The sequence below is a fragment of the Megalobrama amblycephala genome, linkage group LG2 (assembly GCF_018812025.1).
Source record: "Megalobrama amblycephala isolate DHTTF-2021 linkage group LG2, ASM1881202v1, whole genome shotgun sequence".
Taxonomy (NCBI): domain Eukaryota; kingdom Metazoa; phylum Chordata; class Actinopteri; order Cypriniformes; family Xenocyprididae; genus Megalobrama; species Megalobrama amblycephala.
The window spans coordinates 56,568,414-56,584,594 of record NC_063045.1 but is presented as its reverse complement, the minus strand read 5'-3'; the positions used below and the strand labels follow the sequence as shown (position 1 = coordinate 56,584,594).

Genomic DNA, 16,181 nt, shown 5'->3' with positions numbered 1-16,181 from the left:
CTGAGGTACTGGCAAAGTAGGAGATGAAATTATACACATTTTCCTATTAATAAGTAAAAAATCCTGGAAAGAGAAGCACCCAGGGGGGCCTCCACTGGAAAAATACAAGGTGCTGGCAAAAGACCAATGTTTCCGTACAATGGAAGAGGGTTCTGGGAAACCCGCTTTTGTGTGCTCGACTGGCTGCAGGCGTGGAGAGAAAGCAACATCCAAGGTTGCATGAAGTGGACACCAGAGAGTAAGACAACCGGAATTATCACTGACAATTTTATTGCAGCAGTCGCAGGGGTTTATGGGTATCATATGCAACGTTAGATAACAGGCCTCCAGGAGTTTGGGTGCGTTACGAGCCGATCGACCACAATAAAACATGTAATTAGATGGAGGATATGTGTAAATCTGAGGATGTGAGTGATGATACCTGGATCTCTGTCGCTGGTCCAGCGCTGCCCGTTTGGCTTGAGTCTCCAGCTGTTGGAGATGTCTGTGGCGACGTTTGCGGCAGGGGGCCACATCTGTGATGTCGTCCATCGGGCTGCTTTCTGGCATCTCTGTTAGACAAAACATGGAATAGTTCAAGTGTTGAAGTTTATCTATTGTCAGTTTTTGTCATTTGATGAAAATGTACTACACATTTAGAAAAAAATTCATTATGCCATATTCATGAATTTTACTTGAGAAATGGTATAGATAATTAATTGTAAATTTTTAGTATTTCAGCAGAAAATATTTTTTTTTCAATATATTTCAATATATAAAAATGGAACATTTTAACATTATAATGTGCAGAATTAACAATGTGCATCAAGCAGACCAAATTATAAACAAATTTGGGAAAAGAAATACAAACATTTATATATTTATTATTTATATATTATTATATAATATTCATATAATATTATATATTAAAATAATAGTATATAATATTCATAAATTATATTGTATGCTAATAATCATTATATATTTAAATATACATTATTTTATAATATAATAATAATAATAATAATAATAATATAATAAATAATATTATATATTTTTCTAAAAACTTTGTTAATGCATTGTTAATGTCTTAAATTGTTAATTTTATTAGCATGTAATTTAAAAACTAGTTTGTCTTAGTTATCATTGACAAAAAAAAATAAAATAAAAAAATAAAACAATAATTAACTGAATTATTTTGCCAATAATTTCATTTCATTTTCAAACACATTTAATTATAAGAAGAAATATCCAACCTGATCGATTATTGCCATTTCTAAATATGATCTACATAGCCATTTGCTGCCAATTTAATGATTTCAGTCATTTAAAAAAAGGACAGGATGAGTTATTTATGTGAATGTTTGAATGTATAATAGCTCTAAACAGGATTAATGGAGGTTCTCACAGCCAGTGTTCAGGCAGCCGGCCAAGATGCGACTCCGCTAATACAATAAACATAAACGCATTAAAAGCATGTTGAGCATCAACAATAAGCATTGTACATGCAGCTTGACTGCAATAAACACAGCAGGAGAACATCAGTCTCGTGTGATATGACATTGTAGCACAGTGGGACATTGTTCAAGACTGTAAAGAATCCAATAGTCATTCTCATGTGCTATTGACTTTTTGCATTGCCAGACATGTTTCTGGCAGTTGTTTACATCTACATGAGTTTAATTTACACTGTTGGACACATATGAAACTGGGTGGGTTTGACTCACGTTAGTTGGTGCAACAAACATCCCAACCACATTAAAGACTTTTTCAATTATGCCTCATGTACTGCACCCTTATGGTAAACTTTATAGTGAAGAAAAAAGACTAAAGCTACAACTCCTACTCTTTAAGTACAAAAACATTACCAAGCACACACTTCTGAAACATAAACCATTGCATCATGCTTGAGGAGAAAGGAAAAGCACAATAATTGAAGCCCGAAGGGCTCCGTCTGAGGAATCAAGCCAAAGCAACTCACACCTAGCAACCATACATTACAATTCAGCCTGTTTACAGGGTCACATGACTGTAGAAGGGGGTTTCTAGCTTTTCACTTTTACTCCACAGAGCTTACACAGGGGGAAAAACAGAGAAATTGAGCAACTAGCAGAATAAATCATGTGTGACTCCACCTCATTTCCCTTCTGTGCCTCAAAACTCTGACTCAACAGCCTGATGAAGCCCCCAAATACGGTCTTTGAGTAGCCCGATGTTGAAACCGACCAAAAACAGACGGTGTTGCCAAGGAACAACTATTCTAGGAGATGTCATCATAGCTGGGTAAGCTATGACGGACGAGGCAAAGGAGGGCTAAGGGAATGAACTACCTGTAGGCTGTCTTAGTTCTGGCTCAAAGGTTTAATATGCTGCTTCATCCAACCTTCAAAATCAAAATCACCCTGCTGGACGAGCTTAAGACAAGAGCGAATACCTACAGTGATGTCATCTCTCTCATGGACGTAATGCATTATAAGTCTTTGATCTACTGGTAGAAATATTACAATATAAGTAGTGTTATGTAACCGACCGCTCAAAATAATTCATTGGTTTGAGTAGGAAAAACTTAAATTAATTAGTTCAGTCAAATTAACTTGAGTATTGAGCACTTTCTTTTTCTTTCAAGTTCACAGAACTGATATATTTTAAGTAAACTGAACCGTTTCATTGTTCTGAGTTTTATGAACTTATTTCTTTGAGACTAATTTAAGTTTAAGTGAAACTATGCTGGGATTTCTAGTTCCCAGCATGCTTTGCCCATGGCAACCGAAAAGGAGAGTAAATGCTAAAATTAAGCGTTATATAAAGGTTTTTGTGCAAGATTAATGTTAAGTGGGAGATTTAGCAGTGATTAATGTTTTGTTATGCTAATTTAGAAGCGTTTCTGTTAATGTGAGTTTTGGAGAGTTACCATTCATAGTGACAAGTGGTGTATGCGGCTTGGTTTGAGAGCAATGCTAAATGCCTTGAATTGCTGTACTCATTCAGCAAGTCTTATACCATGCTATTGTTAACATGTTGGCAAATTAGCAAGTTAGCATTTTCTGAATTAGCTTGCTATAGCTAGCTAAGTTACACTAATAAAAATGTTCATAATGAGGTTACATGAAAATTTTAAGTTAAATGTATGAATTACTGTACTCAAACATTTCAAGTTAAGAACAATTAAAATGTACGAGTACAAAATCTGCCAGTTCTGCGTACTTAAACTTTGAATTTCTAAACTTAAACATTTTGAGGCAACTGATTGCCTCAAATTTTTGGAGTTTTGCCAACTTATTCAGGTTTACAGTGTGTGGCTGTGTCCGAAATCGGCCCCTATACCCTCATTCACTATTCCCTACATTAGTCCACTAATATAGTTCACTTGAGTAAAGGAAAGTAAATGAGTGAGTGAATTTGCACTCGATAACATGGTTTCGTAGACCACTACAAATTGCTGTTCCCTCAAATAGTGCCCTTTTTAAGGGTATATGGGGTGATTTCGGGCACAGCCTGTATATGTAATATAGCTATTTTTACTAAAAAGGGGTTAATTAACCGTGCAGTAATGCCTATTATGGATAATCCAGTGAATTAAATACTTTACAAATGAAAAATACACAATTTTATTTGATTATTTTCTCTACCTGATGGATGCAACCCAAAGATAACATTATTTATAAATGAACAAGACTGATATCAGTGTAAGAACAGCTGCTTCACATTGTGTAACACAAACACAAAAGACCTACAAGAGTAATAATAACAAGATCTTAAAAAGCCAAAATACAAATCATAAATTGTACAATATTTGAAATACACAACCTTGTAAACCGCACACAAGTTGAATTCCACATTAATGCACCAACTTGAGATGTCGCTTGGCTAGTTCTTTCTCAACAATATTGCTGAATTCTTTCATGTTTTTTTGGTCGATTTCTACCATTGCATGGTATTGTCATTCTGTCTGGCCCTATGTCAAGATGTTGAGGCTGAGCTTTCATCCGCTTGCCAGAGTCACTCTAGATCAAATCTGCATCATGTTGTCATTCATCAACCTGAACTTTCTTGGAAGAAATTTCACTAAATTCTCTACGCACGCTGCTAAACTATATTAAAATATGAGTTTCATTTGATGTTCTGGGCACAAATTCAGTTGTAGGCTCATATAGTTTGACTTCAAACTTTGTTAACTTTGCAAACCTGCCCAATGAACACAATATTGCAGAGTCTTGAGAACAAATCAACTCAGAATATACAGCTAGCTGAAATATAAGAATTTTAACCAAATCCACACAAACTAATCACAGACTTTGTAAAAAGTAGACAGAGAAAATCTCAGCAGTAATTTGCATTTGAACACATGCATCTAAAATTGTGGCTCTCTGAAAACTTTCTGTGAAGTGACATGTGGCCAAGTATGGTGTTCCATACTCGGAGTTTGTGTTTCTGCATTTGCATACACTTGGCTGTGAGTATTGAACACACACACCATGAACACCATGAGCAGTGGGCAGCCATTTTATGCTGCATCGGCCAGGGAGTGATTTATAAAGAATGAAGTTGTGTTTATGCATTATACAGACTGCAAGTGTTTAATAGTGAAAATAGCGGCGGCTCTTGTCTCCGTGAATACAGTAAGAAACGATGGTAACTTTAACCACATTTAACAGTACATTAGCAACATCCTAACCAAACATTTAGAAAGACAATTTACAAATATCACCAAAAATATCATGATATCATGGATCATGTCAGTTATTATCGCTCCATCTGCCATTTTTTGCTATTGTCCTCACTTGCTTACCTAGTCTGATGATTCAGCTGTGCACAGATCCAGACGTTAATACTGGCTGCCCTTGTGTAATGCCTCGATCATGGGCTGGCATATGCAAATATTGGGGGCGTACACATTAATGATCCCTGTTATGTAACAGTCAGTGTTATGTTGAGATTCGCCTGTTCTTCGGAGGTCTTTTAAACAAATGAGATTTATATAAGAAGGAGGAAACAATGGAGTTTGAGACTCACTGTATGTCATTTCCATGTACTGAACTCTTGTTATTTAACTATGCCGAGGAAAATTCGATTTTTAATTCTAGGGCACCTTTAAAAATCTTTTAGTGTGGGCCAGCCTTTAGAAGAATCACCTTGTGTAGGAGGCTTTGGGTCAGGGCATCTGGGTTCAGCCTCCTGTTCGTCTTCTGTACTACCTCCATAATCACTCTCTTCTCCGGGACTTTTATCTGCTGCAGTCTCAGTCGCCTCGCGGTCTTCACTATCTGCCTTTTTCTTTCTAAGAGACAACAGTAGGTACAACATGTTAACCAGATTTATGCATTGAAAATTTCTCTTTCATTCAAAATGTGAACTAATGAAAATTTGTTCTGCGCTCGGTGGGAAGTTTTCGTGATTTTAAAAGTGTGAGGTCAGTAAGGTACTTCAGTAAGGTATTTAGCATCATCCACCTTTTAATAAGTAATGTTTCCTGAGCAAAATCAGCATATTAGAAGATTTCTGAAGGATCATGTGACACTTAAGACTGGAGTAATGATGCTGAAAATTCAGCTTTGCATCACAGGAATAAATTACATTTTAAAATCTATTCAAATACAAATTTCACAATATGACTCTTTCAAAAACATACTGATCCCAAACTTCTGAACGGTAGTGTACAAAAAGGCAGAATTATTTATTTGAAATCAATCATTATTTTTGCAATTCTTTCAGGTGGCACAGAAATTAGACTCTGCTCCTTTAAACATCTCAATCAAGAGCACAATGCTGATGGACTGAACCTTCTTGGGTTTGTTGTACCCAAACGTTTTAAGGTTTCCATCACTCCACAGTTGTCAACGAGCTTGTTGCTGTCGTTTTAAGTTTTCTTTTACACCAAAGCGCAGATAGGAAAATGTTCTCAAAACAAAACTGGAAGTGATATTCATCAACGAAATATCATCATGGGATTACCTAATGAAATGGGCATTTCATAAGAAGGGAAATAAAAAGTTGAACTGAAAAAATGCTTACGATCAAAACGCTGCTTCATGTGAGGTTGTATCATAATGAAATGTGGCACACATCTTTACCTCAGTCGATTCTCTTCTATAGATTCCTCTAGCTCTCTGACTCTCTCCTGCAGGACTCTGAGTTTGGCTTTCTTCTCATTGAGGACCAGCACAAAGCGACTGTAAAGGTCTCTCTCCAACGTCTCCTTTCCCTGAACGTACCTTTCCATCCTGTGGCAAAGGAAAAAAGAGAAATTAGACACACCCAAACACTCAAATGGCTCAGTCTCCCTGGTCACACAGACACCCGATCGCGTCGACAAGAGTGGAAATGTTTAGTTATGAGAGATTTTGTATTACTTACAATTTTTGTGTGTGGTTTTTTAACTGGATAAACACTCAATTACTTAATATGGAAAACCTTAAGAGTGTGTTTGAACTCAGACACCTGTGGCAGTTGTTTGCAAAGTACACACACACGCCAATAAAGTGCCGTCAGTGTCGGGAAGCATTACTAATTCCCTACAATTCTGGTTTTGGAAGATTTTAGAAAGTGTGGCGAAACAGTCTGGCTGGTGATGTCACTGCTGTCATTTCTCAGAGAAGAAAGATTGAAGCACGTGGAGAACAAGAAAAGAAAGTAAAAATGAGCTTCTAATCAGGTTGGCCCAGGATTCACTTGTGCACCACCACCCACTCCTCCTGAATGCGCTATGTGCAATAAATCAGCAAAATAGATTGTGTTCACATATCTATAGTTCCCCCTTTTCACACACAAACTAAAACAGTCTCGTGTGTTTGGACTTCCTTAGTAACATTTAAAAAATGCAGCCAAGACGCTCTTTCATTCTGAATCATGGGAGATCATGAGGAGGGGAGAGGGTAATCTGTGAGGAAGTTGTAATCATGAACAGGTGAAGGGCTTGCATAATCCCACTATTTTGTTTGAAATGAGTTTTGGCAACACACATACACAAAAAGGACTTTTTTTTCAGGAACAAAGAAACAAATTGAAAGCATATTCCTCATGTTTTGTAGTCCACTTATAAGATAGTCAAGGTTTCATGCAACAATTATTTGATTATTGTAATATATATATATATATATATATATATATATATATATATATATATATATATAAATAATATATAGGGGGCGTGTCCACTCATTGATGGAGGAGGAGACAGAGTGAGTAAGAGGGAGATTTGAAGAAAGACTGTAGAAAGAGATGGCTGAGAGACATTACAAAAGAGAAAAGGTCAGAACAATATTACTAGAAAAAGAAGAGTTATGACCAGGCAAGAGCTTTAGGACCCACGCTAATATTTCCAGCGTTTTCATGTGGGAAGGCCTAAAAATGGATGCTGAGGTTGCGTTGTTTCTGCTGCAAACATGAGTAATATTGGTTTTGAGTGCGTGCTGTTGATGACTAACAATGAACTCTTGCTTATATACATTTAATTTTTTGTTCTTCCTTGTTATTCTTTCATCATCTTCGTTTTATTTTGCTTTGCTTCTGCTATGATAAAGAGACATCCACTCTTGCATGTTCATACATTTTTGGGGCGGAGCAATGAAGGGAGGGGTGTGTTTGTTTGGGTTGATTTCAAATATCAACTGTGTTTAACAATTCTCAGAAATCCCTTACTGCACCTTTAAAGATGCCCTAGAATCAAAAATAGAATTTACCTTGGCATAGTTGAACAACAAGAGTTCAGTACATGGAAAAGACATACAATCAATGGAGTTTTCCTCCGGAAAACAGGTGAATCTCAACATAACACTGACTGTTACGTAACAGTCGGGATCATTAATATGTATGCCCCCAAAATTTGCATATGCCAGCCCATGTTCAAGGCATTAGACAAGGGCAGCCAGTATTAACGTCTGGATCTGTGCACAGCTGAATCATCAGACTAGGTAAGCAAGCAAGGACAACAGTGAAAAATGGCAGATGGAGCAATAATAACTGACATGATCCATGATAACATGATATTTTTAGTGATATTTGTAAATTGTCTTTCTAAATGTTTCGTTAGCATGTTGCTAATGTACTGTTAAATGTGGTTAAAGTTACCATCGTTTATTACTGTATTCACGGAGACAAGAGCCGTCGCTATTTTCATTTTTAAACACTTGCAGTCTGTATAATGCATAAACATCTTCATTCTTTATAAATCTCTCCAACAGTGTAGCATTAGCCGTTAGTCATGGAGCACAGCCTCAAACTCATTCAGAATCAAATGTAAACATCCAAATAAATACTATACTCACATGATCCGATCCATGCATTCAGCATGCATGACGAACGTCTTGTAAAGATCCATTTGAGGGTTATATTAGCTGTGTGAACTTTGTTTAAGCACTGTATAACTGCACTTAGAGTCGAGAGCTCAGGGGGCAGGGAGTGAGAGACTTAAAGGGGCCGCAGCCTGAATCGGCGCATAGTTAATGATGCCCCAAAATAGGCAGTTAAAAAAAATGAATTAAAAAAAATCTATGGGGTATTTTGAGCTGAAACTTCACAGACACATTCAGGGGACACCTTAGACTTATATTACATGCACTACAAAGAATGTTCTACGGCACCATACTCATAAATCATAAACCACTATTCTAAAAACACATACGTAGTTCCCGAGGGCACTCATGTCGAATTAGCCTTCCAGACCAACCTACAAATTGATGACATGAGTGAACAGCTCCATTTTACAAATAAATTTATTTATTCCAAACATTCGTTTGTACAGTATTGTGAGAGTTGAATGAATTTGGGAGTATTGATCTGGTGTGGACCTACTCTTTGGTGATGTGTTCCTGTTCTTTCCTCAGCTTCTGGTTCTCCTCAAGCAGGTGCTGGTTTTTGGCCCGTAGACGTACGCTCTGCTCCAGGCTGTGACTAATGAGCTCCCTTATGACTTCAGTGGGCTCAGGCACCGACTGCAGCTCCACCACACCGAGCCTGAACTGAGAAATAAAGAGAGAGCAAGATTAATAATAGAAGACCTTGTGCAAGCAGGTACCTGGAGGAGATACCTGCCCATCAGCTATTGGCATTAGCTTCCTGGCTGTAGACACAAGGGAGATTGACTAGGAATGAACTGCACCCACAGACGATGAGATTTATTTGTTTGGTTCTGAGTTGTGATCAGGTTCAATTTACTGGAGCTGTACCACATTACTCCAGACACCTTGTGCAAGTGTACTCGACTTCACCAGGCCTTCTCACTATTTTTGACCAATGAATTTCCATTACTTTTCCATGGCATTCGGTCAATCCTTAATGCATAACAATTGTTAAAACTAATTTTGATTTAGAGTATTTCGCTAATGAATCATTCAAATAAATATGTGAACCTGTTTGAAATGAATCACCTCAACAGAACAAATTCACTCAGAAATATATATAGACATATACACCTCTGTTAAATAAAATCAGAAAGCACATAAGAGTGCAAAATTATATATATTTTTAGTATTGAAAACATACGGTTTATATATTTTTATATAATAAATGCATACATTAATAACAAGTAAATAAATAATAAATAAATAAATAATTAGTAATAAATATGCCATAAATTAAATAAATACATAATTATATAAATAAAAAAGAATGAAAGAATTAATTAAGTAAAATAAATTATTAATAATTAAATTAAATAATTAAAAAACAAGAATGAAAAAATAAGTCAAATAAAAATAATAAAATAAATAAAACTTGAAAGAATTAATGAAATAGAAAATAAAATACACATTTTTAGTATAAGTATTAAAAAATATAAATTATATAGTATAATTTATTAACTATAATATATATATTTTATAAACTATATAATTTTATATATTTTATAAATATATAAAATATAAATATAATTCTATAATAGTTACTCATAATAAGCTTAATTTACACATAATGGATACATAGTTGCAGCAAAAATAAGACAAATTACTGAAATTAAATATGCATGGCATTGCTATTTTATTTATTGCTATTTATATTGCTATTTCAGCAAAGATAGCATCTTCAAGGAAAATGTGGGTGGTTAGTGAATATAATGCTTCTGAATTATGAAACTGAAAAACTGAATTCACGCTACAGGGATTTACTGCCCAACTCTGTCTACCACCTGGACAAACACAGAGACTTCCAGCCTGGACTCTTGTACCGATAAGACAAGCCAACCGCTGTGATGAGAGCCAACGAGCGACAGCGAGTCTCTGATCCTCAAATAGATGAACTCTGACAGTATACACGAGGGACCGGCGCTCGGCCTGTAGTGTGTGGCACTCTGTGAATGATAAGGACGACTGCTTCAAGACAAGAGCGCTGAAGATAACAGACCTCACAGGGACCTGAGAACACAATGATGTTCTGCCGTAAACCTACTGAGACCGTCCCTTAATCAAACGCTTTTGTCCTATAAATGACTCTTGATCTTGACGGCTCTAAGCAAAAGACAGTGGGAACAATCAAGCGCATCTTTATGACCTTGTTGTGCACGACTCGAGTACTGTAGGTAGTCATTAAGCACACACTTTTATCTAAATTGACTTATAATGCACTTACAGGAACAATCATCTTGGAGAAATGGGAAGTTAAGAGTCTTGGCTGAAGGCACAGTAGGTCATTGATTGTTCCTTGTGAGAATGTTTCAATTACCATTTCTCACCTAAAAATAAACATTCGGCCATCATTTACTCACCCTCATGTCATTCGAAACCTGCAAGGCTTTCTTCCTTCCATTGAACATTAAAAGAGAAGTTTAACAGGATGTCCTGGAAGCTCTTTTGCATACAATGAAAGCAGATGGAGATGGATGCTATCAAGTTCAAAAAAAGGGGAAAAATCCGCACAAAGTAATGTAAAAGTAGACAATTCTATTATCCTGAGGATAAAGAAATGCTATGTGTGAGAAACAGATTAAAAGTTACACCGTTATCAAATATCCTTAACTATTTTGCTATTTTTTTATTATCAAATTGCTTCAGAAGACTTTTAGAATACAACAACACAAATCATTTGGACTCCTTTTATGTTTTTTCATGCATTTTTTGAAGCATGCCAGTCACATCTCCTTGTTTTCCACAGAAGAAAGTCAAATGGATTTGAAAAAACATGCATGAGGTGAATAAATGAAAGATTTTCAGTTTCAGAAGAACTATTCCACACCATACCACTCCAATTTTTCATTCTACACAGAATGAAAGAGCAAAAACAAGGTCTGATGTAACTGTCACATTTACAAAGCAGTAAACCAGAGATTCAACATGGATCTTTTTCCAGCCAGAATCTGATGTACCAGCGAGCAACACTCACACTTGTTGCTCCTTTAAGTGATGAGCTAAGAACTTCCATGTCTCAGAGAGTTTATTAACTTTATAACTTTCATGTTGAAGTCAAGAGCAATTTTTGGTATAAAAAAAAGAATCCATATAATCCGCTTTTACAAAATCTTGATTTTGTTTTTGTGCTCTGCTAGGATAGGTTTAAACTAGTGCTGTCAATGTTAACGCATTAACGTATGCGATGAATTTTTTCCAGTTTAACGCGTTAGAAATATTTAACGCAGCATCCTTTTTTTTTTTGTCATTCTTTTGCTAGCATTACAATATGATCACGCTATCATTGATGCAAATACTTTTAAACCATTTAAGCACACCAAAAGAGAAAAAGAGAATGCGCTGTCTGTGAATGTCCTGTCACACACAAACGACGCACAGAAAGACGCGCACCAGTATTGTGCGCTAGTACGCATGGACGGCGCGCCAGAATTGAGTTCTCTGTCACACTTGAATGAACAATAACACACACAATAATGCCAAAAATGTCCATTTTGTCTAGTATCCTCATTAGAGTAGCCTTGAATGAGTAAATAAAGTCTTAAACGAAAGTAAAGAGTTGTGAGAAAGTGAGATCTGTGCCATGTGCAGCAGTGGCAGCTCTTAAAGTGACAGCAACCAAAGTCATTGAAAGAACAAAGATAACAGAGACTCTTGACTAAAGAACTTTTGTAGCTTTAATAATCTATGCTTCATTTAGGCTATAAATTATGCAGTGCAGACTGTTTGGTAACATTATTCAATTTCTGTATATTTCCTATCTGTTATCAGGTAGGAAAAGCACAGGTAAATATGACATTTATTATGGGTTTATGTGAGGATTGTTCTAAGTTCACTTAAATTAAAAGTTGTTATATTTTTGAAGCCTAATAAATGTAAAAAAACAAACAAAAAAAAATTGGGGGAAAAATTCATCGAGACATCAGTAGCAGTATAAGTATCATTTAAAAAGTATTTAAATTATACTGTCTTTATGTTGTTTTAATTTGGAGATTAACTGTGAAATTATTACATAATAAAATATATTAAAAACGTATAAAAACTTAAGTGTTTTTAATTGCGATTAATCGTGATTAATCACAGAAAAAAAAGTGTGATTAATCGATTGACAGCACTAGTTTAAACGCTTGAATGTTCAAAAAACACATTATTTTCACATATTTTTGCAGCACCTCTCTGCCCAGTCTGTCGGAAACGCTGTTTACTTCCTGTCTCTATGAAGCCCCTCCTTCTGGAAAGTGCAATGTGCTCTGATTAGTCAGCTGGATCAGCGTGTTGCGATTGGTCGACCACTTCGAGCACGTTTTGGAAACGTCACGCCCCTTACAGTGAGTTTCAATACAATATTAACTCAACCAGGCCTCATCCCCTTTTTTGTGTGTTTAAATGAGGAATACTGTGACGTTCATTCACTGAAGAAAACTCAAGACTACAAAGGAGGGGTTTCAGGGAGTTCAGAAACCGATATAGCTGATATATAGAATAACTCCCGCTGGAGTGACTTTGTGCTTTGTAACTTTTTAACAGACCTTTTTTCATGTTCAAACAGCAACATTACACATTAGTTGAGATGAAATAGCCATGTAAAAAGATTTTTGAAACACTGATTAGCATTATAAGTGGACTTCAGGAGGAAAAAGAAACAGCAAAGTAGAACACAGCCCCTTTAAATGAGAAATACTGATGATGACGGATGTGAGGTGAACACAACGAACACGTAATCCAGCAAAGTTAAGGAAACGAAACGTTCCCCCAAAAGAGTGACTAAGAGTGACCTCTCGACAGAGCCAGCATTGTTTCTGAACATGGCTGGATGGTCTGGAAAGTATTAGACAGTTTCATCTCTGCAATCAGTCAAGTGGCCGGCAGAACCCAGAGCAGATGCCATCATATCCCCGCGAGGACGCTGGGAACCGATCTCCGTTTGTCCCTATGGGAACGGTCGTTTTCTAGGTGCCACAAATGCACTAAACCACACACAGAGCGCTGCAGACCTCCCAATGTTTCGGAGGATCACATGATTATGAAAGTGTGCATCACTCACTTTCCAGCTATTATTATGAGCAAAGACAGCTTTCAGGGCACTTTTGGTTCAGCAGTAGATAAAATATAGATTTCATATTTCTTATCTATTTTAACACCATATACTAAATGAAATTAAATTTGTTTAAATGCGTTAAAAATAATATATACTTTTAACAAGAAATTGACTAACAAACATAACATGTATACATTAAAAAAAAAAAAAAAAAAAAATGCTTCACTTTTTGTAACCAAGTCTCAACAGTTTACTTGATGACGGTTCAGTTTAAACACATCCACATGTGTTGGATAAGAGTTTGTGTAGCCCAGCTCTGGGATGCAGAGCATCAGTGTCAAGCTAGTTTACAGCTGTGATCTTCCACACGCTGCCAGGAGCGCTTCCACATGTGCCACAAAAAGACTCGCTTCAGCGCCAACACATGAGAAGTGCTAAACAATTAACAGCAAAAGAACAAGAGCAAGATCAGCAAGAGTTTTTTCTCAAGATCCTCCTTAACATGGGTCTGATAGCAATTACAGCATTTACAAAGATGTGGAGGCATTGAGACCCAACCCATGGCAACGTTTAAAATTGCTTGTGTTTGCTGTTTGTTTGCTGGATTATTTGAGTAAACCGGATCATATCATTTTAAATTTGGCAGTAGAGTCTGCATGAGAAACCATGAGAAACTATGAAAATCAAATACTTTGAGATACAGATGGTAAGCATTTAAGCACGGGGTTGTTCAATTTAAACCAATCAGATCCTTATTTTCTCACCAACCTCACCTCATGCCACCTCGGAGCGACCGTGTGCCCTATCACGGCACAACAGGACCAACAATGTTAGGAAAATGTGCTCCTGGACATGGCCATGGGAACTAATGTTCTTTCAAAGCACTTTAATCACTGCACATCTGTTTTTAACCGAAAAAGGCAATGTTTTGTAAAAAAAAAAAAAAAAAAAAATCCTTTAACACTAACAAACTGATTTTTTTTTTAAATTATGAAAAAATATATAAATACATTATATAAGATAATTATGTTGCATATTAGTAATTATATAACTATAATGTTATATATCCCAGAATGATTTCTGTGTGTGTGTGTGTGTGTGTGTGTGTGTGTGTGTGTGTGTGTGTGTGTGTGTGTGTGTGTGTGTGTGTGTGTGTGTGTGTGTGTGTGTGTGTTTGTGACATATCAGGACACAAATTTGTATAATGACATGGGTATGACATTACAAGGAGAGGGCGACTTATGAGGACATTACCCCATGTCCCCATTTTTCAAAAGGCTTATAAATCATACAGAATGAGTTTTTTTTTTTTGAGAAAGTAAAAATGTGCAGTTTCCTGTGATGGGTAGGTTTAGGGGTAGGGTTGGTGTAGGGCGATAGAAAATACGGTCTGTACAGTACAAAAACCATTACGCCTATGGAATGTCCCCACAATTCACAAAAACGAACGTGTGTGTGTGTTGTAGTAACTTTCTTTAACACTAGTAAACAGATTTTTCATAAATTATAAAAAAAATATATATACAGTCAAACAAAAATTTATTCAGACACCTTGAACATTTCATTCATGAATACAGTTTATTCACTATAGTTTAAAAAAAATGGTAATAAAATATGATAAGATCTCAGAGTTAAACTGTGTCAGAAAAAATTAATCTTAGATAACACATGGTCAGGTCAAAGTGTCTGAATAACTTCTGGTTCCAATTTTTTTACTTTATTATGCTATCCTCACTTACATAAATTAACTATAGTGTCCGGTACCCACTTGTAAAAATATATCAAAAATATCAAAAATGTCTGAATAATTTTTGGTTTGACTGTATATAGCTATATATGTTTAATAATTGTATATATTTTATGAAAATATTTATTTTTAATATTAATATATATATATATATATATATATATATATATATATATATATATATATATATATATACATACATATACATATATATACACACACACACATATATATACACACACATACATATATATATATATACATATATATATATATATATATATATATATATATATATATATATATATATATATATATATATATATATATATATATATATACTTATATATATTTTAGAAATAACATTTTTTAAAATAATTTTACAATTACTATTTTTAATATAACAATATAAATGTGGGCGGTCTTATGTTAATGAGCTCATGATTTTGACTACAATCATTTCTGTACCATTTTTGCAGCTTACTTTCCATAAATGGTCTGAGTGTAGGCTTGTGGTGTTGTAGTTAAAGTCTATATAGCATAATGAACTATTTAAAAAGAGCAATAAAAAAATTGCATGAAAAAAAATCCAAATGATATGGCCCTTTAATGACTTTTTGTCATTTAACATAGTGTTTCTCTAAAATATGGCCAACCATTACTAGTGAAATGTGTAATTTCCTTTTGACATTGCAGGAATACCACTGTGTCATCGCGTCGTGCAATCTCAGCTGTTCAAGAAAATGCCTGTTTGTATTTGGGCATTGACAGCCCACCTGTTAGGAACATCGGTGAGGAGTATGCTTTAGGAAACAGAAGTCCTTTAGAGGGTTACTGTAATGAAAGTGCCGTCTTCAAACGCTTGTGTCGGAGCTGTCCTGGCAGGCCAAACACCTGCTTTTCCAAACCTTTACCTGACCATTCGCACGAGACTCTTTAAGGGTCTTCTGTCAGCTGTTGCAATGAAGAACACTGCAGCTGTGTCTCACCACCACACTGGAGGCTTGAAGAAAACCACAAACAAATAACAGCCTGTCGTTACTTAGAAAGTATCTTCCCTTCAGGAACAACAAGCTGCAAGATT

General features: G+C 35.6%; 1 protein-coding gene across 3 annotated transcripts in view; it reads right to left on the bottom strand.

Moving 5' to 3' along the window:
* Window positions 1–16,181, bottom strand: part of xrcc4 (X-ray repair complementing defective repair in Chinese hamster cells 4) — a 43,304-nt gene that overhangs the window by 9,820 nt on the left and 17,303 nt on the right. For all 3 annotated transcript variants that reach the window (XM_048181093.1, XM_048181094.1, XM_048181095.1), the window contains exons 4-7: window positions 8,770–8,936; window positions 6,051–6,200; window positions 5,112–5,257; window positions 422–551 (exon numbers count right to left, since the gene is read on the bottom strand). In XM_048181093.1, coding sequence (XP_048037050.1) covers window positions 422–551; window positions 5,112–5,257; window positions 6,051–6,200; window positions 8,770–8,936 — 593 coding nt within the window. The remainder of the gene's footprint in view (window positions 1–421; window positions 552–5,111; window positions 5,258–6,050; window positions 6,201–8,769; window positions 8,937–16,181) is intronic.